Source organism: Cricetulus griseus, chromosome 5 (assembly GCF_003668045.3).
Source record: "Cricetulus griseus strain 17A/GY chromosome 5, alternate assembly CriGri-PICRH-1.0, whole genome shotgun sequence".
Lineage (NCBI taxonomy): Eukaryota > Metazoa > Chordata > Mammalia > Rodentia > Cricetidae > Cricetulus > Cricetulus griseus.
Genome location: NC_048598.1, coordinates 102,265,827 through 102,290,706, shown reverse-complemented (window position 1 = coordinate 102,290,706; position 24,880 = coordinate 102,265,827). Strand labels below are relative to the sequence as shown.

Below are 24,880 nucleotides of genomic sequence, written 5' to 3'. Positions count from 1 at the left end.
GGCTGTCCTGGAACTTGCTCTGTAGACCAGCTCAGATCCGCCTGCCTCTGTCTCCTGAGTGCTGGGATTAAAGGTGTGCACCACCATGCCAGCTTATTTTTTCTTAAAATCCTGTGGAGCTCAGAGTCTTGGGCCGGTTAGACCTGAAATCACAAGCCCCCAATCCTTGTGCTTTAGAAACGGTCTTGCTCAGTAACCCAAACTGGTCCGCAGCTTGCCATTCCTCTACAGAGCCCCTGGTGTCAAGTTGGGGTCTTGTGGTCCTAGATATGGCTGTAGGGGGCACCTTGGCTCTTAGCTTGCCTGAGCCTGTGTCTGCATAGCCTCTTGACTATGGTTGTCTGGGAGCCTGGGGTCTCCTTTGAGCCGTGGGCCTCACTGGTGCAGGGAGGCAGCTAGGAAACTGCAGCCCAGTACTGTGGATGAGCACAACCTTCTGGCCCTTCAACAAACAGGCCAATGAGGGCAGGTTCTGGAAGCTTCCTGCCTTACCTGAGGGTCAGGGTAGTCACTGTCATGGCTGGGGTCCTTCCTACCAGGACAGGCAGATGGGCAGATGCTTTCCTTTCCAGGGTCAGTGAGACCCATGCAGCCTGACACGTGTCGGCTGCTGGGTGAGCAGTGTGAAGCCACACACCTTGTCAGCCTGGGAGCCATGTCTACTCCTAGTGGCTCAAGACAGAGGCCACCTTGGGAAGAGAATGCTCCATGGTCAGGCCCTCAAGGGCTGGTGTTGTGTAATTATTGGCTCCTCTGGCCTGGGGATGTTGAAGGGCCACCTCCTGGTAGCTCTGAAGTCCCCTTTGTGGGAACTTCAGAAAGAGCAAGTTCAGGGTTGGCTGGATTCTTGTGGTTAGAGGCTGGCCTGGAGGGCATGAAGACCTGGGTTACACACACACACACACACACACACACACACACACACACACGCTCTTGCACATGCACGTATACATATACACGCACACACATATACATATACACATATATATACACGCACATATACATACACACACATATACACATACACCACACACATATATATATACATATATATACACACACAAATATATATATACACACACACTCATATATATATACATACACATATATACATATACACCACACACTTATACACACACACATATACACATTCACCACACACATATATATACACACACATATATACATACACACATATATACACACATACATACACACATATACACATACACATACATACACACGTATACACACATGTATACACACACACATATATATACATACACACACATACACAAATATACACATACACCACACACACTCATATATATACACACACACATATACACATGCACACACACATATATACATGCACACATACATACACACGTATACACACACATACACACATCCCTCAGGTATACCTGTCTGCTATTGCAGAACCTGCAGGATGAGTTCAAGGTCCTCCTCGACTACACCCTGAAGTCAGCCTGGGCTACATGAGACCTTGTTTCAGAAAACAAAGGAGTCCCCAAAGGGAGCTACACATTGTCCTCATCTCTCCCAGCCCTTGTGTCCACCCACCCGGTGGGTCACAGCTTAGTTTGTGTGGCCAGGAAGCATGATCGTGGGGCAACCGTCCCCTAGTTGCTCCTGGAGGTGAAGGGGCATGCAGCCTTGTTGCCTCCCAAAGGTCTGGGCCTTGTGAACCCAAGCTGCAGCTCCCTTAACTGCGCTGCCAGCCCGCTGCTTGGCCATGGTCCCCCCAGGAGTTCATGGCCGTCTACCCTCCCTCCCTCCCTCAGGCCAATGCACTCCTGATCCGGGAGGTGGACGTTGAGAAGGTCACGACCTTTGAGCACCAATATGTGAATGCCATCAAGACGCTGTGGAGTGACCCTGGCGTCCAGGAGTGTTATGATCGCAGGCGGGAGTTTCAGCTGTCTGACTCGGCTAAATAGTGAGTGGGACTGGCATGCGTGGCTAACCCAAGTGAAGCAAATGGTCACGACCTAAGCCCAAGAGCCTGTGGGATGAGGTGGCTTGTGTGACCTGTCCACAGCCTCATCACCCACAGGGTTGGCCAGCTTTGCCAATCAAGACCAGTTCTCTGCTCCCCTGCCCAGATCTGGGGGACCACACAGCGCAGGACTGGCCTGACTCCCCACTGACCCTCCTTACACTTCTGCCTCAGAGAGACCAAGGGGAAGCTTGAGGAAAGGGGTGAGACCCAGGCCTCTCAGCTGGTCCAGTAGGCCACCCTCTTTGCAACCTCTTAACATGACCCCAAGCCCTGGCTGGAAAAAGAGCCTGGCCCTGCCGGGGACATCTAGGAGGCAGTCACAGGTCAGGAGAGTGTGGTCAGGAAGTTGTCACACAGACACACGTCAACTGCAGCTGTCTGGAGCTCTCTGTCTGGACTGCCTGTTCTAAGCCCACAGCCACCCTGACCCTGAGTGGAGTGTTACGAGGTATCCCTGTGCCATGGGCCCCATTCTCCAGCTGTCCTGGGCAGGGGCGCCGAGTGCCTTCCTGGGATCATTTTCTATGTGAGACACTTGTGTCCCTAGGCCTGTGGAGGCAGTGTGCTCTTACCAGGGCTGGCAGTGTACTAGGCCACCGGCCCCGCTATATGATGCCAAATCCTTGTCTGTTGTGCGTGTGGGATCTGCACATGTCCCAGGTGCCACTGTCCCCACCGGCTCCTGAGCAGATATCCCTATACCGCAGCTACTTGACGGACGTGGACCGTATCGCCACCGTAGGCTACCTGCCCACCCAACAGGATGTGCTACGGGTACGAGTGCCCACAACTGGCATCATCGAGTACCCGTTTGACCTGGAAAACATCATCTTCAGGTAATGGTCAGGGTGCCATGGGCCCAGGGGGCTGTCGGGAGGATGGGGAGTGATCTGGGCTTTGCAGTCTCTGGTTGGAGAACCTGTCAGGGCACAAGGCAAGCGTTGATGGTGTGCCATGGGGACATGCATTGCTCCCACTCAGCACCCTCACCGACAGACTCAGGAGAAGCAGGGTCAGAATGGGGACTCATATGATGAGGTCAGGCTGGGTTTGGTGACAGTTGTCCCAGGCCCCTCCCAGCATCTGGTGGTAGGTCCTCTACCTGCAGGTATGCTGTACCATCTCTACCTCTCCTTGCCCATGTGTGCAGCTGAGTTTTAACCTGCTTTTGTATAAGGCCCCTGGTGGCACCATGATGCTGTGACATCAGGGCAGAGACCTGGCTCCCTGGGTTTGAAGGCATCCTGTCCATCACTGTCTTGTCCTTCCCTCCCTGTGGTGGCCCTTCATAGGCACACACTCCTCAGCACTGATGGAGCCATATCTCCAAGACAGTGTGTCCATCCCAGGCTGCATGGCCACCCTAGTGAAGGCAGACGCCCATGGCGTATCCTCAGGGACCACATGGCCAGGTGTGGCCAGGTGGGTGGCCCTGTGGTTCCCATGCCGCCAGCAAGCAAAGTCCACGGGCCAGATGCCAGCAGCACAAATGGAGGGAAATGATGTATGCCCCCAACGTGTGCAGGTGCTATGTGACTCTGAGTCGTGTAGACGTGTTTCAGATTGGAAAGGGCACCATCTGTACAAGAGACTTGAGCATCTACGGGAATGCCTGCCCAGTCATCCTGGCTGCACGCAGCATCCGGGAGCTGGGTTGTCATGCCGTCTTTCTCTCTCTAGGATGGTGGACGTGGGTGGGCAGAGGTCAGAGCGCAGGAAGTGGATTCACTGCTTCGAGAATGTGACATCCATCATGTTCTTGGTGGCCCTAAGCGAGTATGACCAGGTCCTGGTGGAGTCAGACAACGAGGTAACGCTAGGGATACTCGTGAGGGCTGGGAGGGAGGCAGGTGTGGGTAGCCTGTTCACCGTGAGAGTTGGCCCACAGAATCGTATGGAGGAGAGCAAGGCGTTGTTCCGCACCATCATCACCTACCCCTGGTTCCAGAACTCATCTGTCATCCTGTTCCTCAACAAGAAGGACCTTCTAGAAGATAAGATCCTGCACTCACATCTGGTTGACTACTTCCCTGAGTTTGACGGTGAGCACTGTCCCCCACCGTCACCCTGAGGCCTGGCTGCCACTGTGATGGGCACCTAGGAGGTTATTGACTTTGGCGCTCTCCCACTTGCCTGCAGGACCGCAGCGGGATGCGCAGGCCGCCCGTGAGTTCATCCTGAAGATGTTTGTGGACCTGAATCCTGACAGTGACAAGATCATCTACTCACACTTTACCTGTGCCACCGACACTGAGAACATCCGCTTTGTGTTTGCCGCCGTGAAGGACACCATCCTGCAGCTGAACCTGAAGGAATACAACCTGGTGTGACCTGGGTGTGGCCGCCACCAGGGCCAGCTCCCTCCGCATCAGGTCACCCTAACCGAGGGCCTGGGCGCATGAGGGCCTGGGCGCATGGGACTGGGGCGTGTCTCTTTTCCCTCTCACTTCCTGTCCCTGTCACACCATTCCTCAAGGGCAGGGGTAGCCTCTTTCTGGCCTTGACTCCTTGTGGCTTGAGTTGTTTTTTTTTTTTTTTTTTTTTTCCCTAGGAAGCAAACAAACAAAAAACCAAAAAGAGAGAGAGAGAGAGAGAGAGAGAGAGAGAGAGAGAGAGAGAGAGAGAGAGAGAGAGAGACAGACATGATGAACAGCAGTGGGCCCTCCCAAAGGAGTCCCCCCCCCCCCAATGGCCACAAGGTGATCAAGGTTAGGGCCCTGCAGCCCAAGCCCATGGTCCCAAGTTTGAGTCCTCCCCCAGGAAGGCTGGAGGCTTGAGGATCACAGACGGTCCCTTTTCTAAGTTATTGATCTCCCATGTGCCCTCATGACCATCTGCTCCCCAGACTCCAAGAAGTGGGGGTGGGCGGCATCTGTGCCCACCCTGGGAAGTGCCTAACCGTTTTTGTTTTGTTTTTGAAGAAAAGAGAAATACTCTCCTCCACTCTGTCTTGGCAGGGCAGGTGACATATTGCAGGTCCCCTGCTCTGAGTAACTGTCACCCTTGTCCCCCTGCCTCAGACAGGGCCTGGCCTGTGGCAGAGCCTTTGGGGGCATTGAGCCCCTGAGATCCACTTCCCAATGGCCTGGCCAGGAGAGGCCCTGGAGACCCTGAGGGGCTGTGTGGAGCTGGGCAGCTGGAGGGACCATCCTTGTGGCTCAGTGAGGCCTTTTTCTTCCTTTTTGGGGACGATTGAGAATGGGTGCACAGAGGCCTCTTCCACGTTTTCTCAGGTCCGTCCCCAGACACGGGCGGTGGCCTCACCCATGTGCTAGATCGCGGCCCAGCTGCTGCACTGCTGCCCGGGGCTTCCCAAGCCCGAGAGCCAGCATCCAGAAGGTGGTGGCCATGGCCAGAGAGGACACAGGTGGCCCCCCTGCTGCTCATATACACTACAGTGTCTGTCTGTCTGTCCGTCAGTCAGTCAGATTTCTTTACTTTTGCACGTGCATTCTGGGCTTGGATATCCGGCCATGCCTTTGTCCTGCCTGCCACACTGGACTCCAAGCCCCAGAGTGTCCACTCAGACACACGCCAGTCTGGGCAGTTGGTCACATTGCTGTCCCAGGCAGAAGGGAACAAGAGAGCAGTGGACATAACAGAGCCCCAGGGTATGGACAGGTGGCTGTGACAAGCACTCACATTCCTGGCCTCTGGCCCATGGATTCCTCACCTTCCCACACCCGGCTCCTCTTCTGTCTCCAGCTGAGGGTCCAATCTCGTGCCATCCCAACACGATGGGGCTACGTGGATGACAGGGTCATCCTCGTCACCCAGAGCCAAACAGCCATTGTGGCCACCCACCCTTGGGAGGTCCGGGTCCTCAAAGAGTGGGCATCTGCCACACAAGAGGAGGCCCTGGAGCTGTATAGGTATCCAAGGTCTGGGCCACCCCAAGCCGGCAAAGTGTTAGCCCCTTTCAGGCAGCGTTCCAAGTGTGCCAGGCCACAGTGGCCACAGCCAAAGCCCTGGGGCAATACCCAGCTCACCCAAGTGGTGGGTGGCAGGTTCTGCCCAGGGGATCCATGCTAGGGCCCTTGGGGCTGTGCCACACAGTTCACAATGGGGACCCAGCCTCCCCTCACCAAGGGATAGCCCGACCGCAGGGAACACACTGGCTTCTTTGTGTCTGCCTCGGCGCACGGGAGTCCATCCACCGCCTGGCGAGGGAGCCCAGGCCTAGCCCTCAGTGGCTGCTGAGCCCCTTGTATATTAGTACACAGTCCTCATTTCAGCCTATTTAAGAGAACACTCAAAACACTGTTTTTAACCCTCGTCCTTTGCGAAGCATGTTCCTTGTGTCGGTGGGGGGAGGCTTGGGTACCTGGCTCGGTGCCAGGCTCCTGCAGGCCCTTGGCCACAAGGCATGGATGCCAGGGTGTGAGCTGTAGGTCGGGGCCTTGACCCCTTACCCAGAGGGTCTCGCTGAAGCCACCTTTTCATATCTTTCTCTTGAATTCTGTTTTGAATCGGAATAAACTTTGTTCCTAAACTCTGGCTCCTTGGGGATTATTGTTAAAGGTGGGGGGAGGGGCCCAGCAAGCCTATCTGCACCTGTGGGCGCCATCCAAGCCTCACCTTCACTGTAGGGTGTGGGTGTCACCCAAGCCTCACCTTCACCATAGGGTGTGTCATTTCCACACACCTACACACACACTGCTTCCCTGGAGAGGGCTGAGTGGCAACAGAAAGGACCTGATGGGAGAGCCACTGCCAGGACCTCACCACAAAGGGAAGTTGGTCCCCAGCCTCTGCTTCAGGATATTGGGCCATCAATTTTCTATCCTTTGCTGCCACCTTATTTATTTATTTATTTATTTATTTATTTATTTATTTATTTATAGATGGTTTTTCTTTGTAGCTCTAGGTCTTCTTGAACTTCCTCTTTGACCAGGCTGGCCTGGAACTCACAGAGATCTGCCTGCCTCTGCCTCCCAAGTGCTGGGATCAAAGGCCTGCGCCACCACTGCCCAGACGTTTGCTTATCTCGGGAGATGGCTGAGTGGGTAGGGTGTTGCCATCCAAACAGGATCTGAGTTCAATCCTGTCCTGCCACACTGGGCCCAGCATCTGTGGCCTCAGTGTGGCAGATGTGGGGACAAGCAGATCCTGGAGCTTACTGGCAGCCAGTCTGTGAGCTGATGCTGTTCAGTGTGTCTAAAAACCAAGGTGGCCTCCACAGGCATTGGGAACACAAAGTTTAATATGTGTGTTTAGTGGCGTGAAGCTCATCTGTGCTGCTATGCAACTGTCCCCAGTACCCACTTCCAGAACATTCCATCTCCTTGCACTAAGTTCTGTCCCCATTCAGCACTCATGTCCAGCCCCTGGCATCCACCTCTTGTCTCTGTGGATCTAAGGACTCAATGGCTTCCTGGATGTGGGGACCTGTGGCCTGTGGTGTCACTGAGGCCTGTGACCTCCAGGACCACCCATGATGGAGCAGAGTTTTACAGGACTTCCATCTGCTGGGTGGATTGTGTTATGTGTCTCTTCATCATCCTGATGACTTCCAGTTTTGGCAGCTGTGTATCTGGCTAACAGGCAACTGGATATGGGAAAGTGTACTTAGCCTTTGGCTGTCAGTTCCCTGGCTGTTTCCCATGGTGGCACATATCAGGGCTCCAGCAGCTGTGCAAGAGGGTCCCAGGCTCTTGTCACCCACTCAGACGACCTCAGGGTCCCGTTTACCCAGTGGGGCAGTTCCAATTACAGCACAGCTTTCACTGGGGGTTGGGGGTGGGTCAGGTAAGATGTGAGATGGCTCCCTACACCAGTCATTCAGAAAAGTGTTTCCTTTTCCCTTATTAGAGTGTCCCAGTGCTGTGATCAGAAGGCTAGTTGGGGAGGGAAGGGTTTATTCGGCTTACACTTCCACATCACAGTTCATCACTGAAGGAAGTCAGAACAGGAACTCAAACAGGTCAGGAACCTGGAGGCAGGAGCTGATGTAGAGGCCATGGAGGGTGCTGCTTACTGACTTGCTTCTCGTGGCTTGCTCACCTGCTTTTTTATAGAACCCAGGACCAGCAGCCCAGGGATGGCACCACACACCTCCCCCATTGATCACAGAATGAGAAAATGCCTTACAGTTGGATCTCATAGAGGCATTTCCTCCACTGAGGCTTCTTCCTCTGATAACTCTAGCTTGTGTCAAGTTGGTATGAAACTACATAGGACACGGGTGGAGGTCAAAGGACAACTTGCAAGAGTGGGTTCTATCTCTACCTGTAGGTTCTTGGGACTGAGCTAATGTCACCAGGTTTGGTGGTAATCTCCTTTGTCAGCTGAACCCTCTTGCTGGCCCCAGGAAGGATTTTTCTGTGGAAGGTGGCTGTAGGGGTTTCTATGAGAAAGGCCTCTGTGGCCTCAGGTCCCTGGTCAGTGCTACTCAGGGAGGGGATGGCTTTAGGAGGTACGGCTTGGGAGTGGGGGTGATGTGGGGGGAGGGGGTTTGCTCTGTTTTCCTAGTGTGTGATGAATGTGACCAGCCAGCTTTGTGCTCTAGTCACCTGCTACCCTGTCACCTCTACCACAATAGACTCTAACTCTCTGGAACTGTAAGCCAAACAAAATACATTTTTGCCCATAAATTGCTTTTGGTCTCAGTATTTATCTCAGCAACAGAAAAGTCAAGATGTTGTGTGGTAGATGAGTGGATTCTGGGAGGCAAAAGAGCTACTCTGTTACAAAAGAAAAGTGGTCCCAGAGAGGACAGGACTGTGCAAAACCTCCAGGGTGAGGGACACCGTGTGCAAAGGCGCTGGGCCTGGGGAAGCAGCATGCAAAGACCCCGGGGCAGGTGGGCCCGGGGACTGTATGGAGTCTGCCATGCTAGAGCATGGAGGAGGCAGGCCTGTGTGGCTGTTGCGAGGCCACGGGCCTGAGGGTCAGAGCCAGGTGGAGACCAGATGAGGGTGGGTAAGACTGGAAGAGGTGAAGACTGAAAGCTTGACTGCTCGTCCAGCTCCGCGGCGCAGGTGCCTGTCATTCCGCTAGCGTCCAGCAGGTGTCGCCAGACGTCGTCCGCAGCTGCAACCAGGCTGCAGTGGCTGGGTGGTTGAGCGGAGGGGGGGGGTCCTGAGCGCGAGTGCAGCCGCGTGGCCGGATGCCGTCCAGGGACAACGTGAGGAGGTCAGGACGTCTGCTCAGCATCAGCCATACGGTCGGTCAGGGGTGGAGGGAGCGGTCGTGAGCACTGGCTCTGCTTCCAGGAGACAGGGGTTCAATGCCAGCACCCACGCCTGTGACTCCCGTTCCAGGGAACCCTAACCCTTTTCTGGTCTCTGAGGTCACCGACGCACATGCCAGCGAAGTGTCCACGCACACCAAGGAGATAGATCAATTTTTGTTTCTTTTGTTTTTCGTGACAGGGCTTCTCTGTGTAGTCTTGGCTGCCTGGAACTCGCTCTGTAGACCAGGGTGGCCTCAAATTCACCTCTGCCTCCCAAGTGCTGGCCACCACCGCCCGGCGTTGTTTGTTTGTTTGTTTGTTTGTTTGTTTGTTTGTTTGGAAGAAAAAAATGTCAAACGGGCAAGAGAGCTCAGAGTGTAAAGGAGCTTTCAGCCAAGCCTGACCACCTGAGTCTGATCCTTGGAACCCAGGTGCTGGAAGTGGAGAAGTGGCTGTCACAGGTGTCCTGGGACCTCCACACCTGTGTCCTGGCATATTCAACCATACACAGTAAATACACAAATGTGATTTTAAAATTTAAGAAGAAAGCCTATTACATCAGAAACAAACAAAGATAAGGTTCCTGTTTGTGGTTGAATACCATGTTTCCACAGAGGTACAGAGACTTGAGTAGAGTTTGTCAGGGTACTGACAAAACAAGACCACAAAGTTGAGAGAGGGGCTCACTGTGTAGCAGAGGCTGGCCCAGAAGTCACAGGCTCCACCTGCCGGAACCCAGGCAGAGGGGTGATGGTGGGAGGCACAGAAGGTATCAGAGTGAGGCTTCAGTCCCCACCTTGAGTTCTGAGGACCTGGTGTGTGGTCCCCAAAGGGCCAGGCAGAGTGCTCTCTCTGGTTTTTGCAAGACCAGGCTGGTTCTGATTCCCCCTGGGTTCCCCCATCAGTGGGCGGGACAGCTCCCTGTGGCCTCTGTGACCCTGCCTGGCCCCTATCACACTTCCCATCTGCTGCAGTTTAAATCAACAGTCAACTGAAGTCAGCCAGCATGGGGCAGGCGTGGGCCTGTCAACGGCCTGCAGGGGGTGGGAGGGAAAGGCTGTGTGTTCTGGGGGTGTCGCACACCCTCTCTGAGCCTCACCAATGCTTCATTAATGGCAGGGCAAGGAGCTACATGGCTGCTCTGTTATGGGGGAGGGGGCAGACATATCTGAGCCAGAACGGTCTGGAACTTTCAGTTTCAGGAGTCTGGGGTCTGGGGGGCCTCCCAAAGTCCGTCAGTGTCACTTTCACTGGGGCCCTCTCCTGACCCCTCCCTATTTAAAGCCATCTCCAACCCTTAAATGTCTCTGCTTTACTTTTGCTTAAAATTTGTCCCCATCTGTGGCACCCTGAGAGTTTCATTAATTTGTTTGGTTTTGGTTTAGGTGGAAAGGCAGACAGCAACCTGCAGAAAGGATTCTCCCCTCCCATGGCATGAGCCCCAGGGAAGACACACACAGTTCAGGCTGTCACCTCCAAGTTTACAAAAATGTTCTGTTTTGTCCCACGTGGAGCAAAATGAAAACCTTCTTGGTATACAGTAGGCGCTACATACATGCCAGCATCCGTCCCTCTCTCACTCATAAGGGGCCAGGCATCTCCCCTCTATCCTGGGGCACTGCCTTTAACTCTGTGCCTCAGTTTCCTCACTATCAAATCGGCGTGTGTGTGTGTGTGTGTGTGTGTGTGTGTGTGTGTGTGTGTGTTGTGTATGTGTGTGTGTGCGTGGTATTGTGTGGGGGTGTGGGATGTGTGTGTGTGTGTGTGTGTATTGTGGTGTGTGTGTGTATGTGTGGTGTGTGTATGTGTCTGTGGCTGTGTGTATGTGTGTGGTTGTGTGTGGTGTGTGTGTGTGTGTGTGTGTGTATGTGTGGTGTGTGTATGTGTGTGTGTATGTGTATGTGTATGTGTGGTGTGTGGTTGTGTGTGTGTGTGTGTGGTTGTGTGTGGTTGTGTGTGTGTATGTGTATGTGTGGTATGTGGTTGTGTGTATGTGTGTGTGTGTGTATGTGTGGTGTGTGGTTGTGTGTGTGTGTGTGTGTGTGTGTGTGTGTTTATACCCAAGTGCGCGCTCAAGGAGGGAAGGGGCCTGCAGCCCACACAAACGCAGAAGTAGACTTCCCTCCTCCTCAGCGGTTCTGAAATCGGCCTGAGCAGTAGCTGTGCCCACTGGCTGCTTCGGGGCCAGCTTAGGCCAGCAGCGTCAGAGGCGGCGGGTGGGGGGGGCACCCTCCTTGGGAAGGAGGAAGGAGGTCTGGGCTCTGCGGGCGGCGGCCACCCCTCCCTCCCCATCCGCTGGAGCCTCTGCCACTGCCACCGACCTGTCGGGCGGGCAGGGCCAGGTCTGGGCAAGTTGGAGGGGGCGGGAGCCAGCACCCAGGTCCCCGCCCTGCTCCTGGCACCCAGGCCTCTCGCAGGCCTTGCCTGGGCTCCCTCAGGCCCTAGGCAGGAACATCGGGGGCCCTGGAGTGACCCCCACGTCCATTACACCCGCTGGGGCTGTGCGGGCCCAGAGGGGCGATGTCACCTTGTGGTCTGTGAGGCACCCGTCATGGCCAGGTCCCTGACCCGGGGCTGCTGTCCCTGGTGTCTGACGGACGAGGAGAAGACTGCGGCTAGAATCGACCAGGAGATCAACAAGATTTTGTTGGAACAGAAAAAACAGGAACGCGGGGAACTGAAACTCCTGCTGCTGGGTGAGTGGGGGCAGCAGAGGGGACGAATGTGACCGGGAGGGACAGTGACTGGGCCACGGCAGGCAGACCTGTTTTCCTGATGGGAAGAGCAAGGAGTCAAGGCTGAGTGTACATCGGCTGTGGGGAGGTGGCCCCGGTGGGCGCTGCTACTCGCGTGTGTCACAGGAAGGGAATGAAGGTGAGCGGCTGGCCAACCTGGCCCAGGGAGGGGCCGAGCCTCTTCCTCCAGCTGCCTGAGCTAGGGCTCCAAACTGCCTATCACTGGGTCATGGCCACCAAGAGCTTGGTTTATGTGCATCCGTGGACAGCTGGGTCTTTCACTCATTCATTCATGAGCTCTGAACTCTTGAACGGCTTCGTGCCTGCCACCCTAGTACTTGAGAGGCTGAGGCAGGAGGACTGTGACTTAGAGGCCAGCCTGGGCCAAGGGAGCCACTGTCTCAGAAACCAACAAAAGGGGAGGGGAGGGCCAGCTGGGGCTCAGCGGGCATAACAATCCCAGACCCAGCGTTGGGGAGACCCTGGCTTCTATTCCAGGGGCCCGAGAGCCAGATGTGGGACATGCACCCCTGCCACTCAGGGGGTGGAGGCAGGAAGACCAGGAGTTCTGGGTCATCCTGAGCTACAGAGGGAGTTTGAGGCTAGCCTGACTTTACATGACACCCTGTTTCAAAGAATAAAAAGCCAGGCATGGTGGTACACAAGTGTGATCCTAGCCCTTGGTTGACGGAAACATCAAGATAATGAGTTCAAAGCCATCTTTAGCTACATAATGAAACCCAGTCTAAATAATAATAATATCGTCATGAAAGGGATATCCTCACTGAGGGACAAAACAATACCCATAAGCCAATGAGTTAGTGCTCAATACGTGCCACTTAATTCCTGTTTCTAAAAGGGAATTTTCCTTTCCCTTTAAATTATTCTGGTACAGCATAAAGTCACAGTCCATCCAGCTTCACCCCTCAGACAGGAGCCCCTGCGATCTCCTTCAAAATGTCCAGTCAGGCATCGGCTTCCTGGACCCACATAAAGAACTGCCTTTTGCTCTTGGCTTAGACCACTTGGCCATCCTGACACCCTACCTCGCTGTTAAATGTTTGGTCACTTTCATAAGAGTCCATCTGAGCCCAGAAGGCTTTGAATAAAGGATTCTGTTTCTCCGGGGAGGTCAGATGGCTCACGGGGGAGAGGCACTTGCTGCACAGACCTGAAACTGAGTTCAAAGTCTGACAAAGACGGGAGAAGAAAAGAGACTCCCCCAAACAGACCCCCAACTTCCACATTCTATGACACAACTCTTCCCATTGTGCAATCAAAACATCATAGGACTGTGTTCTGTATCCTGAGAGTACTGCTCAGGGGTGGAGCCCCGCCTAGAATTCCGCAGTGAGGAGCACTTAACTAGTGCCTGTAAGATCATGGACTCATGATCTGCAATACGGGCCGATAGCTGGAGAGCATTTAAGAATACCGCACTGCCTGAACCCCTCCTCCTGAGTTAGGGTTTGCACTGTTGCTGACTAAATCAGCTTCAGCAGTATTTCTGGGATGTTGCAGCATCACTAGTTCCACCACAGGGCCTTTGCACTAGCATCACCTGAGCTCTTAGCCTCTGCACATTGTATGTGCCAGGCTCTTTGTGTAGCTTTGGAGCCTATCCTGGCACTCGCTCTAGAGACCAGGCTGGCCTCGAACTCACAGAGATCCACCTGCCTCTGCCTCCCGAGTGCTGGGATTAAAGGCGCGCGCCACCAACGCCCAGCCACCTAAGGCTTCTTAGACAGCCCTGCCTTTCTCCTTCCTCCTTATCATTCAGATCTGTATTCAGAGTCCTCTACTTGCTTAACTGATTGTATCTCTAATTACACAGTAGAGACAACAAAAGGGTGGGGACTGAGTCTGCCTTCTTTACTCCTGTGTTCCCAGTAACAGCACCGTGAGACCACACACAGGTGGAGCTCAGTAATGCAGAGTGGATGGATGGATGGATGGATGGATGATGGATGGATGGATGGATGGATGGGTGGATGGATGGGTGGATGGATGGATGGATGGATGTGTTGGATGGATGGGTTGATGGATGGATGGATGGATGGATGTATCAATGGATCGATGGATCGATGGGTTAATGGGTGGATGGATGGATGGGTGGATGGATGGGGTGGATGGATGGATAGGTGGATGGATGGGTGGATGGGTGGATGGATAGGTGGGTGGATGAATGGATGAGTCCATTTTCAGGGTAGAAGCCCCCTAGTCCTCCCCAGCTGTTCCCTGACTGTCTGTTAAGGACATACCACAAACACTGTTCATCCCTGTCCCCTTCCTCCAGTGGCCCATGAGCCTAGTGATTTGTTTGCCTCCTGATGTAGTTTTAGGGATTTGAGCATCAGATCTTGTCTGTCCTATCTACTTGATGGTTGCTTCTCAGCCCTTTTTGGAAAACAGGAATCTAATCCAAAAACATATTATTTCTTTCCTGGAGTGGGCAGGGATTTTGAGGAAGCTGGCTAGGGGTGGAGAGGCGTGTCTGTACCAAGAATGAGGCAGCTAGCATGTGACTGGGAGCAAAAAGTCAGAATTAAGGCAAGAATGTGTCATTGCTGAGCAAACCCTGAGAGGTGAGGCGCTTGCTGACGCTACACAGCCCATGGTTTCAGTCGTCTTCCTTTGCTGCTGTCAAGGTCTGACAAACCCTGGTTACAGATGACAACAAAGGAAACTGAGGCATGGGAGGTGTCGGTATTTATCTGGGGTCTGCAACTAATCTGAGCTGTACCTAGGTGTGATGGGCAAGCTCCCCATGAGCCCACTTCCTAGGGCATTGGTGAGATGCTGGGTCCTCCTGCCACCCTCGTTTGGCACAGCTACCCCACACTGCTGCCTCCAGCCCAGCTCTGCCTCCTTCTGCCATCTCCAGAAGGAAGCAGATACTTCCTGTCCGGGTTTGGCAGCCTGGCCAGGTGGAGAGAGCTGTTGCCAACAGCCACAACCCACTGTGGAGGTCTCTGGAAAGAGATGAGTGACCTCGATTGTGCCCAAAGCTGCATCTGCCTCTGGGTGCTTCAGACCTTCAATGGTGGTGTGACACAGGCCATTCCTGAACCCTGGTGTGGGGGGAATCACAGGAGTTTCTGTCCCATGTGTGGAGGCCACGGTCCACACAGGGCACTGGCCGGCTTCAGTCTCTCATCCCTCTTTGTTTTGTGTGGCTGAGTCTCTCTCACTGGACCCGGAACCTCACAGGCTCCCCCACCTCTGACTCCCCATCACTGGGGATTCAATTTTAGGTACTCAAGATCAGACAGCAAAGGATTCACCCAGAAAAGCACCCAGCCCCACTTTTGTGATTACTGGGGCCACTTGGCTGACCTGCAACTAGATTAAATCCCCCTAAATTTGGATCTAACTTCCAGACTGCTGGGAGTGAAGGTGTGCCCCATATAGTTGACCCATCGGTATTGTTTAATTGTCCCCTACCCCTGCCCTGAGACAGGGCTTCTCTGTAGCCCCGGCTGCTCTGGAACTCGCTCTGTAACCCAGGCTGACCTCCTGAGTGCTGAAATTAAAGGGGTGTGCCGGCACCAACTGTCTCTGTTTTTTCAGTCTTTAAATTCATTTTCATCGGGGTAAAATTCACATGTCACATAGCATAGAACTTGTCACTGTAAAATTAGCATGTCCATAGCATGTGGTGAGACAACTGCCTCTGTCTTCGCTTTTCTTTTTCTTTATTAATTAATTAATTTCTTTTATTTTACATCCTGACCACAGTTTCCCCTCTCTCCTCTCCTCTCCTCTGGTTCCCTCCCTGCCCCTGCCTCTCCTCTGCCTCACCCCATCCACTCCTCCTCTGTTTCTGTTCAGAGAGGGTCAGGCCTCCCATAGGTGTCAACAAAGCGTGGCTCACCGAGTTCAGGTAGGACTAGGCTCCTCCCCTTTTATTAAGGCTAGGGAAGGCAGCCTTGTTGGTTTTTTAAATACATATGTCTGGGTGTTTATCTGCATGCCTGTCTGTGCACCATGTGTGGCCAGAAATTGGAGTCAGAAGCCCTGGAACTGGAGTTACAGGGCTGTAACCATGTGGGCACTGGGCTTGAACCTAGGTCCTCCACAGGAGCAGCCGGTGCTAAAACCTCTGAGCATCCCTCCTCTATTTTTTTTTTTTTTGTTTGTTTGTCTTTCGAGACAAACAGTGTAACAATCCTGGCTGTCCTGGAGCTCACTCTGTAGACCAGGCTGGCCTCGAACTCACAGAGATCCACCTGCTTCTGTCTCCCAAGTGCTGGGATTAAAGTTGTGTGCCGCCACGCCTGTTTTTGTTTTTTAATTTGCCCGGTTGCCAAGTTGATTTAAAAGTACCAATCCTCCTGTGCCCATATGCCACCATATGCCCCGGTGGGAGGAGAGTAATACCATGGGGCTCGGTGGTTAGTGCACCGGCTGGTCCTGCAATGGACACGGTTCTGTTCCCAGCACCCACAGGGTATCACAACAGTTCTGGGGACCCGACTCCCTTGCTGGCCCCTGAAGGTACTGCACCCACATGTCACACTGACAGACAGGCAAATCCCCCCCACACATTAGATAAAATGAAAATCAAAGTAACAGCAAAATTTAAAAACTCAGGCCGTTGAACTACATTAAAGTGTATATGTGGGGCCCATAACTGTTCTCTGCCCTTCAGACAGAAGCGGGATGTGAGAATGCAGTGCCGCCGCGCCCCATAGCACCCCTGCAAACCCCACAGCACCCCTGCAAACCCCACAGCACCACTGGCGGATGCGGTGCACACGGCCGGTTCTCCTGGTGGGGCCCATGGGGGCCCTGGCTCGCGGCCTGGTCCCTCCCCTGGTTCTGTGACCTCTCTGATGCTTTGTATCTCCTTGGAAATGGTATAAATCTGTGACTACTGGAGTCTCAGGAGACAGTGACTGAGGAAGCGCATGCCATATCTCTATTCAAGCCTGGCACAGGGCTCAAGTCGACCCGAGTCACCTGCTTGTGACCCAGGCTTCTTGGAATGCTGAGCGAGTTTATTGAGTTTCAGGCCACTGTGGGGACTTAATGAAACACTCTGAAAAGTAAGATGGGGGCGTGGTCAGGGTGGAGCCCCGCCCAGAACCTTCCAGTGAGAGGGAGGCTGGGGGTGTGGTCAAGGTGGGGCCTGCCTAGAATCCCTACTGAAGGGACTAGGGGTGTGGTCAGGGTGGGGCCCGCCTAGCGTTCAGGAGGCTCTAAGTTCAAACTCTCAGTGGGGGAGCCCCCTCCAGGACCCAGGCAGCTGACACACAGCTTCCTCTGCCCCTGTCTTCCCGCAAATGTCATTAATAACAAACTTTCTTGACTCATCCGTCTAATAGACTGAACATCTAGGGAAACTGAGTCTCAAAGAGGAGCCATACCTCTACCTGACCATCAGATTTGCAGACAGTGGCGCTGGCAGCTCCCCCTCCACTGAGCCTCCTATCCTTAGCAGGTCTACATAACCCCAGTCACAATCCCCCCACGCTTTTTTTTCTAAACACCCCCCCATCCCCCCTCCCCCCACCTCCCCACCCCACCCCCCACCCCCCACCCCACCCGTCTCTGAGTGCTGCAATGATAGGCACGGGGCCTCCGTGTGAGGGCCACATGTACAGCAGGTGAGCCTGGGCCTGAGGTACCAGCCCTCGTTCCTCTTTCTGTTCTTGTAACTTTCCCTCTTCCTCCTGCCTGAGCCCTTGACCCTCATCCTGGAGACTCTCATGCAGTTGGTTTCCACTTCCCTTCCTTGGAAAGGCTGTATGCATGCCACACACACACACACACACACACACACACACACACACACACTGTAGGTGCTACAGAGACAGCTCATCAGTTACTAGCAACGACAGCTCTTGCAAAAGACCAGGTTCAAGTCCCAGCACTCACTTGGTGGCTCACAACTGTCTGCAACTCCAATTCCAGGGGATCTGATGCCCTCTTGGAGCAGCATGGGCCCTGCACTTAGATGGTGTGCAGACACACATGCAGGCAACACACCATACACATAAAACAAAGCCAGACAGTGGTGGCTTGTGCCTTTAATCTGCACTTGGGAGGCAGAGGCAGGCAGATCTCTGAGTCCAAGGTCAGCCTGGTCTACAGATTGAGTTCCAGGCAGCCAGGGCTACACAGAGAAATCTTGCCTCCAAAAACTAAAACCAACCAAACAGAAATAATTGTTCTAAAATGCCGCTCTTCTTGACCTGGGTGTAGCAAAAGCAGAATATTACAAAATTAGTTGAGTGATTCCAATGCCACTGGACCTGGCTGTGAGTGGGTGATGTGGGTGTCTTCCCCCCACCGTAGTGGCAGGATGGTTTATGAAGTCCAATTCTTCCCCCTGCACTTTTCAGCAGAAAAACAAACTCATGGGCCAGGTTCTGATAAAATTTTATTGGTAGCCAGGAGTGTGGCTCAGTTGCAGCTTCTGTCCTGCCTGAGTGAGTCACAGTGTTCCATCCAGTGTGAAACTCAGCCCAAACAATGCTATGGACACGGAGGTGTGACATGATTTTCATGTGACCCCCTAGGTGTCATTTTGGTATCTTTCCATATTTTACTTGGGTCTCTGTGTTTGTATGTCTCTGTGTTTGTGTATCTCTGTGTTTGTGTGTTTGTGTTTCTCTGTGTTTGCGTGTCTGTGTCTGTGTGTCTGTGTGGCATGTGAGGTCTCTGTGTTTGTGTGTTTGTGTGACATATGGGGTCTCTGTGTTTGTGCGTTTGTGTGTCTGTGTGTCATGTGGGGTCTCTGTGTCTATGTCTGTATGTCTGTGTGACATGTGGGGTCTCTGTGTCTGTGTCTGTGTCTGTGTGTCATGTGGGTATTTTACTTGGGTCTCTGTGTCTGTGTTTCTGTGTTTCTGTCTGTCTGTCTGTGTATTTGTGTGTCTGTGTGGCATGTGGGGTCAGACACTGATAGCAACTGCTTCTCTTTCTTTCTTTTCTTTCTTTTTTTGAGACAAGCTCTCTCTGTAGACCAGGCTGACCTTGAACTCACAGAGATTCACCTGCCTGTGCCTCCCTAGCAATGGGATTAAATGCCTGCTCCATTCCTGGCTCAATCTTTCTTTAGAAATAAAATCAAAACCCAAGGATCAGAACTGAGGAATCACATGACAGACACACACCTGCTGCCCCTGCAATGTGGGTAACTTGCTACATCCTGCTCCAGGCCTCAGTTTCTCCACTGCCACCCTACAGTGTTACACACTGAATCTCTGTAACCGTGACCACTGGTGGGTACACTGTTGTTCTGTCTCTGTACATACGGGAAACAGGCTCAGGGTTACAGAGCATGAGCTGGGGTGTGGTGATTTCATGTCATATGGGGCCTTGCTGGGTAGTTTCACATTAACTTGAAATGTGCTGGAGTCACCAGAGAGGAAGGAGCCTCAATTGAGGAAATGCCTCCATGAGATACAACTGTAAGACACCTTCCCAATGCTAGATGGGGGAGGGCGCAGCCCGTTGCAGGTGGTGTCATCATCCCTGGGCTGCTGGTCCTGGGTTCTATAAAAAAGCAGGTAAGCAAGCCATGAGGAGCAGGTCAGTAAGCAGCACCCTCCACGGCCTCTGCATCAGCTCCTTCCTCCAGGATCCTGCCCTGCTTGAGTTCCTGTCCTGACTCCCTTCAATGACGAACTGTGATGTGATAGTGTAAGCTGAATAAACCCTTTCCTCCCCAACTGTTTTTTTTTTTTGGGAGGGATGTTTTTTTTGAGACAGGGTTTCTGCGTGGCCCTGGGTGTCCTAAAACTCTCTCTGGAGACCAGGCTGACTTTGAACTCACAGAGATCCTCCTGCCTCTCCCTCTGGAGTACTGGGATTAAAGGCTGTGCCACCAATGCTAGACCCCAACTTGCTTTTTGGTCATAGTGTCTATCACAGCAATAGGAACCCTTGCTAGAACAGGGACCCACTCTGTTTCATACTCACTGTCAGCTTGACTGACAGGGACTGTTTTACATTGATGGTTGTCTTGACTGATAGGTTCATCTAGACAAGCCCCACTCACAACTGTAAGGACTAATCTAGATTAGGTCAGCCTCTGGCTATACCTGCCATGGGTTGTGTAATAGGGGTTACCCGATGAAAGTGACAGGATGGCTTGTGAGCAGTTGCCTCTGCTCCTGCTACCATGGAGGCTTTGCCCTGGGACTAAGGACCACATGAGCCTTTCCTCTCTGTCACAGCAATGTGAGGAGTAACTAAATCACTGAGTAGCTTGGGGCGCCATGAGCACTGCGTGGGCTCTATGGGTACGATGGATGCCATGTGGGTACCTGTTGCGATAAATCTTTCCGCCAAAAGCCACCCGAGCCCCACCGCCACGTGTGAGCTTAAATAAATACACAGAAACTTGTATTAGGTACAATGCTGCTTGTCCAATGACTAGGATTCTCATCTGTTAGCTCAGTCTTAACTATCATAAACCTATATATTTTATAACACTTATCTTATCGGATGCCTTATTGGCGTCCCTCCTTGCCAGTGGATCACATCGTGCCACTGGAGCAGGAGCTGAGGGGAAAAGAGACATACTTCCTGTTTCCTCACTTAGATATGAGTCTCCTTGCCATGACACTTCCTGCCTGGATCATCACTTCTCTACTACATTTCCCAGAATCCTCTTTGACTCCTAGTCCTTGCTTGCCGTTGGCCAAACAATATTTTATTCAACAATCAATAAGATAAACTTGCAAAGAAGTACATTCCCCATCAGGTACCATGGGTGCTTTTGGCCCTGTGGACACTGTGGACTCTGTGGGCACCTTGGGCCCTTAGCTCTGACTGCACTGTTTGTCCCCAGGACCTGGCGAGAGCGGGAAAAGCACCTTCATCAAACAGATGCGCATCATCCATGGCGCTGGCTACTCCGAGGACGACCGCAGGGCTTTCCGGCCGCTTGTCTACCAGAACATCTTCGTCTCCATGCAGGCAATGATTGACGCCATGGATCGGCTACAGATCCCCTACAGCAGGCCTGACAGCAAGGTGAGCACAAAGACCCATGCTATACGATGTTTTCAGAGGCAGAGGAAAAGCATTTCCCGGCCTGGCATTCCAGGAACATCCAAAGAACAGCTCAAGTTGGTGCCGGAAATGAGTTTACTGGGGCAGTTGACTTGTTTGTATTTTTTAGTATTTATTTTATTTTTAATTATGTGTCTGTGCATATGAGTACAGTCTCTGCAGAGGCCAAAAGAGGGCGCTGGCTCCCTGGGCTGGAGTTACAGTTGTGAACTGATCAGTGTGGTGCTGGGAACCACGGAGTCACAGCTCCGGCCCTGGAACTGATCAATGCGTTGGCTGGTATAGAATGGCTGAGCACAGTCTGGCCTCTGTCAGCCACACTCCCATTTTTATATATATAAAAAAAATGTTTGTGCACCTGAGTGTGGGGACATTTGTGTAAGAGGGTGACCTCAGTGATTTCTTCAGTCACTCTCCACCTCCTGGATTTTTCTTGAGGCAGGATATTGAGAAAGGGTCTCTCTGTGTGCCCCTGGTTGTCCTGGAACTCACTCTGTAGACCAGACCGACCTGAAACTCAGAGATCAACCTGCCTCTGCCTCCCTAGTGCTGGGATGAAAGGCGTGGCCACTGTGCTCAGATTTGTTGTTTTTAATGAGTGTATGTTCAGACACCATTGGAGGATGGAGGCGTTGGGGTCACTGGCACATGCCACCATGCCTGGCTTTTTCCATGGATTCTGGAGTGGATTTCAGGTCATGTTTGTGCTGCAGACACTTTACTTTCTGAGCCAACTCTCCAGACCCTGATCTCCTCTTAGGGCCACTCTGATGAAGTCGTTTTCAGGGCTCCATCTCCATGGCATTCAGAGGCCCTGGGGTCCCAGCTTCACCATGTGAATTCTGGGGGTGTAGGGTCCAATTCACAGCCAGCTACAACCTTTCTGACAGGCCCTTGGGGAAGGGACCACCCCTCACCATTCCCACCCATCACCCAGGGTCACCCACATGTTCCCCGGCCCAGAGACACCCTCGTGATATTGAGTGTTAAAAATCTTCACCCACCCAGCCAGGCGTCATTATTCCCTGCCCTTCCAAAGACGGCAAGGACAAATAGAGGCTCTATCTGCCACAGTTCACTTGGGAACCAAGTTTCCTGGGTCACCTTACAGAGGAGTGTGGGAACCCCTCCCCTCAACAGGCCCCAGAAAGCCTTACCCATCAGGGATGGGGCCCCTCCTCTAGTCTTCCCCAGGCCTTAGACTCCAGTCCCTCCTATGTACACCAGGTGTCAGGGAGCAGCTGGGGACTCGGGTGAGGGTCTTGTAACCCCCCTTCCCTCCATGGCGTATGGAAATAGTCAACAAGCCTAGCTAGGGTGATCTATCCGCACCCCACACCTCAGGAGATGGGGACTCAGGCCCTGCAGGCGAGCACTTGGACTTTTCTTCAAAGTCATCTGGCCACCTGGGCCCCCAAAGTCTGGAGAGAAAAGGCCTCAAGCCTCATTCACATGTAACAAACCTAACAGTGTGCCCACATGCTCAGTGTGGGTGACACACATCCATGTCTGTGAACACATGAGTGTGAACACAGGCAGGAGTTTGCAGAGTGCATTGTGGGGGGTGGGGGGTGGAGCAAGGCCAGTGTCTGGGGAGTGAAAAGAGAGGGCTGTGGCCTGAGCAGGGAGTGGCGGCAGGGCCGGGCTGGTGATGCCTGCCTGCCCCTTATGCTGCTCTGTGCCTCCATAAAATGGGACAATTGCAGTCTCTCAGTTCTCAGGTACCCTCTCCCCTCATCACTCTCGGACTCCGCCAGCCCATCGGGGTCAGACTAGTCCTTGGAGGAGCTCTGGAGAGGTCTTACTGGAGGAGGGGCATTGGTATAGGGACATTGAAAGATGGAAAGGAGTTCATTTTTATCTTCTCTCCTTGTGCGGGCATTAGGCTGGGTCAGAATGGCAGAGGATGGAAAAAACGGGAGAGAGGGATTGTGTTTTAGGGGTGGGCTTGGTGCCTGCAGCTGCCACAGGCTGCCGAACCTCTCACCTGTGCCTCCACAGCAGCACGCCAACCTGGTGATGAGCCAGGATCCCTATAAAGTGGCCGCGTTTGGAAAGCCATATGCAGTGGCCATGCAGTACCTGTGGTGCGATGCTGGCATCCGCGCATGCTACGAGCGCAGGCGTGAATTCCACCTGCTGGACTCTGCTGTGTAGTGAGTCTGGGGTTTGTGGCAGGAGGGGTCCCGGGGTCGGAGCACTGGGAGGGGCCATGTAGGTTGTAGCCACGGGGGTATGGCATGGGGCATGGTCGTGGAATGGAGAAGCCCCAGAGGGGAGGGACCCAAGGAGGGAAGAGGTATGCAAGGGGCGTGGCCAGGGTTGGGTCAGAGTCTTATAAAAAGTAGCCAGCTTGGGAAGGGCCAGGGTGGGTGGGGCCACGGGGGAGAGGGACTAGAGAGAGGCTGAGTGGCAGCTGCCTGGCTCCTCTCTCTCCCAGGGGTGGCCGCCCCAGATGTGTGAACCCAAGTCAGGTCAGTGTCCTTCCAGGGCCTTAAGCACCATGCGACATCCAAGGTGTTGATGGAGGTAACACTGGCCTGGGGCTCTCAGGGGTCTCCTGCCCCAAGCAAGGTCCTTGCATCCGCCCAGCCTCACGGGTCCTCCTCCACAGCTACCTGTCACACCTGGAGCGCATCGCTGAGGACAGCTACATCCCCACAGCGCAGGACGTGCTGCGCAGTCGCATGCCCACCACAGGCATCAATGAGTATTGCTTCTCCGTACAGAAAACCAAGCTTCGGTGAGCTCCCAGTAGAGGCCTGGCAGGTGGCGGGGCATGTGAGTGTGCGTGCATGGGTAGGGTGCAGTCCTTGTAGGAGGAACAAAGGAGCTGGTCCTTGAGGAATGGATGGACAGATGAATGCGTGGATGGATGGATGGATGGATGGATGATGGACAGATGAAGATGGATGGATGAATGGGCTGATGGATGGGCGGATGGATGGATGAATGGATGGATGAATGGATGGATGGATGGATGGATGGACAGATGAATGGATGGGTGGGTGGGTGGGTGGGTGGATGGATGGGTGGGTGGATGGGTGGATGGGTGGATGGATGGGTGGATGAGTGGGTGGATGGGTGGGTGGATGGATGGATGGATGGGTGGGTGGGTGGGTGGGTGGATGGGTGGATGGATGGATGGATGGATGGGTGGGTGGATGAGTGGTGATGGGTGGGTGGGTGGATGGGTGGATGGATGGATGGATGGATGGATGGATGGATGGATGGGTAGGTGGATGAGTGGGTGGATGGGTGGATGATTTGTCATTACTGAGGAATGGTGTCCAGCTTGGCAGTACATGGGAAGCCAAGCTAACTTGTGGTCTTTCTTTGAGGAATGACTGAGCACTCTTTGGTCTGGCATAGAAATTCACAAATGAGCTGAAGGCGCTCAGTGACCTGGGATACAAATTGAGGAAGTGATAGGAGAAGTGTATCACTTTCTCTCTGTGTGTCTCCAGTTGTGTGTGTCGTTCTGTGTGTGTGTGTCTGTGTCTGTGTGTGCATGTGTGTGTGTGTCTGTGTGTGCATGTGTGTTTGTGTCTTTCTGTGTGTGTGTGTGTATGTGTTTTGAGACAGGTCCTTCTCTGTATTCTCAGGTTAGCCTCAAGCTCACAGAGCTCTCCTGCTCCTGTGTCCCCAGTGCTCTGCTGGGCTTGGTTCCCACTTTGAGTGACAGTGCTTGTTCTGGAAAGGTGATTGTGGGTCTTTGAGTCATGTGACTGAGCCTGCCTCAGTTTCCCCCTCTGTCCCCTCCTTATCAGAGGGTTCCGTTAGTGTCATAGTATGTCTGTCATCTACACTCTGAGTAATATCTACTGCTCAGAAAGGTGACAGTCAGATCCATATCAGTGACCCAGTTTCTGAGGAACCACAGGAAGGGTGACGGCCCTTGCTTTTGTTGTGGTCATGGAA

At 53.3% G+C, this 24,880-nt stretch overlaps 2 protein-coding genes across 3 annotated transcripts in view; both read left to right on the top strand.

Moving 5' to 3' along the window:
- The window catches only part of Gna11 (G protein subunit alpha 11), a gene marked incomplete in the record, with an annotated part of 13,539 nt that extends 9,186 nt beyond the window's left edge, over positions 1–4,353 (top strand). Inside the window, 5 exon segments of the mRNA NM_001244051.1 lie at positions 1,806–1,960; positions 2,731–2,859; positions 3,704–3,833; positions 3,912–4,065; positions 4,163–4,353. Coding sequence (NP_001230980.1) covers positions 1,806–1,960; positions 2,731–2,859; positions 3,704–3,833; positions 3,912–4,065; positions 4,163–4,353 — 759 coding nt within the window.
- A 4,730-nt stretch (positions 4,354–9,083) lies between these two features.
- Positions 9,084–24,880, top strand: part of Gna15 (G protein subunit alpha 15) — a 23,472-nt gene continuing 7,675 nt past the window's right edge. Inside the window, exons 1-4 of one of the 2 annotated variants that reach the window (XM_027419219.2) lie at positions 9,084–9,157; positions 20,736–20,920; positions 22,961–23,115; positions 23,574–23,702. In XM_027419219.2, the coding sequence (XP_027275020.1) occupies positions 20,774–20,920; positions 22,961–23,115; positions 23,574–23,702 (431 nt within the window). In that variant the 5' untranslated portion in view covers positions 9,084–9,157; positions 20,736–20,773. Of the gene's footprint in view, positions 9,158–11,550; positions 11,894–20,735; positions 20,921–22,960; positions 23,116–23,573; positions 23,703–24,880 lie in introns of those variants that run through there. The other variant, XM_027419217.2, reaches the window with a different exon arrangement.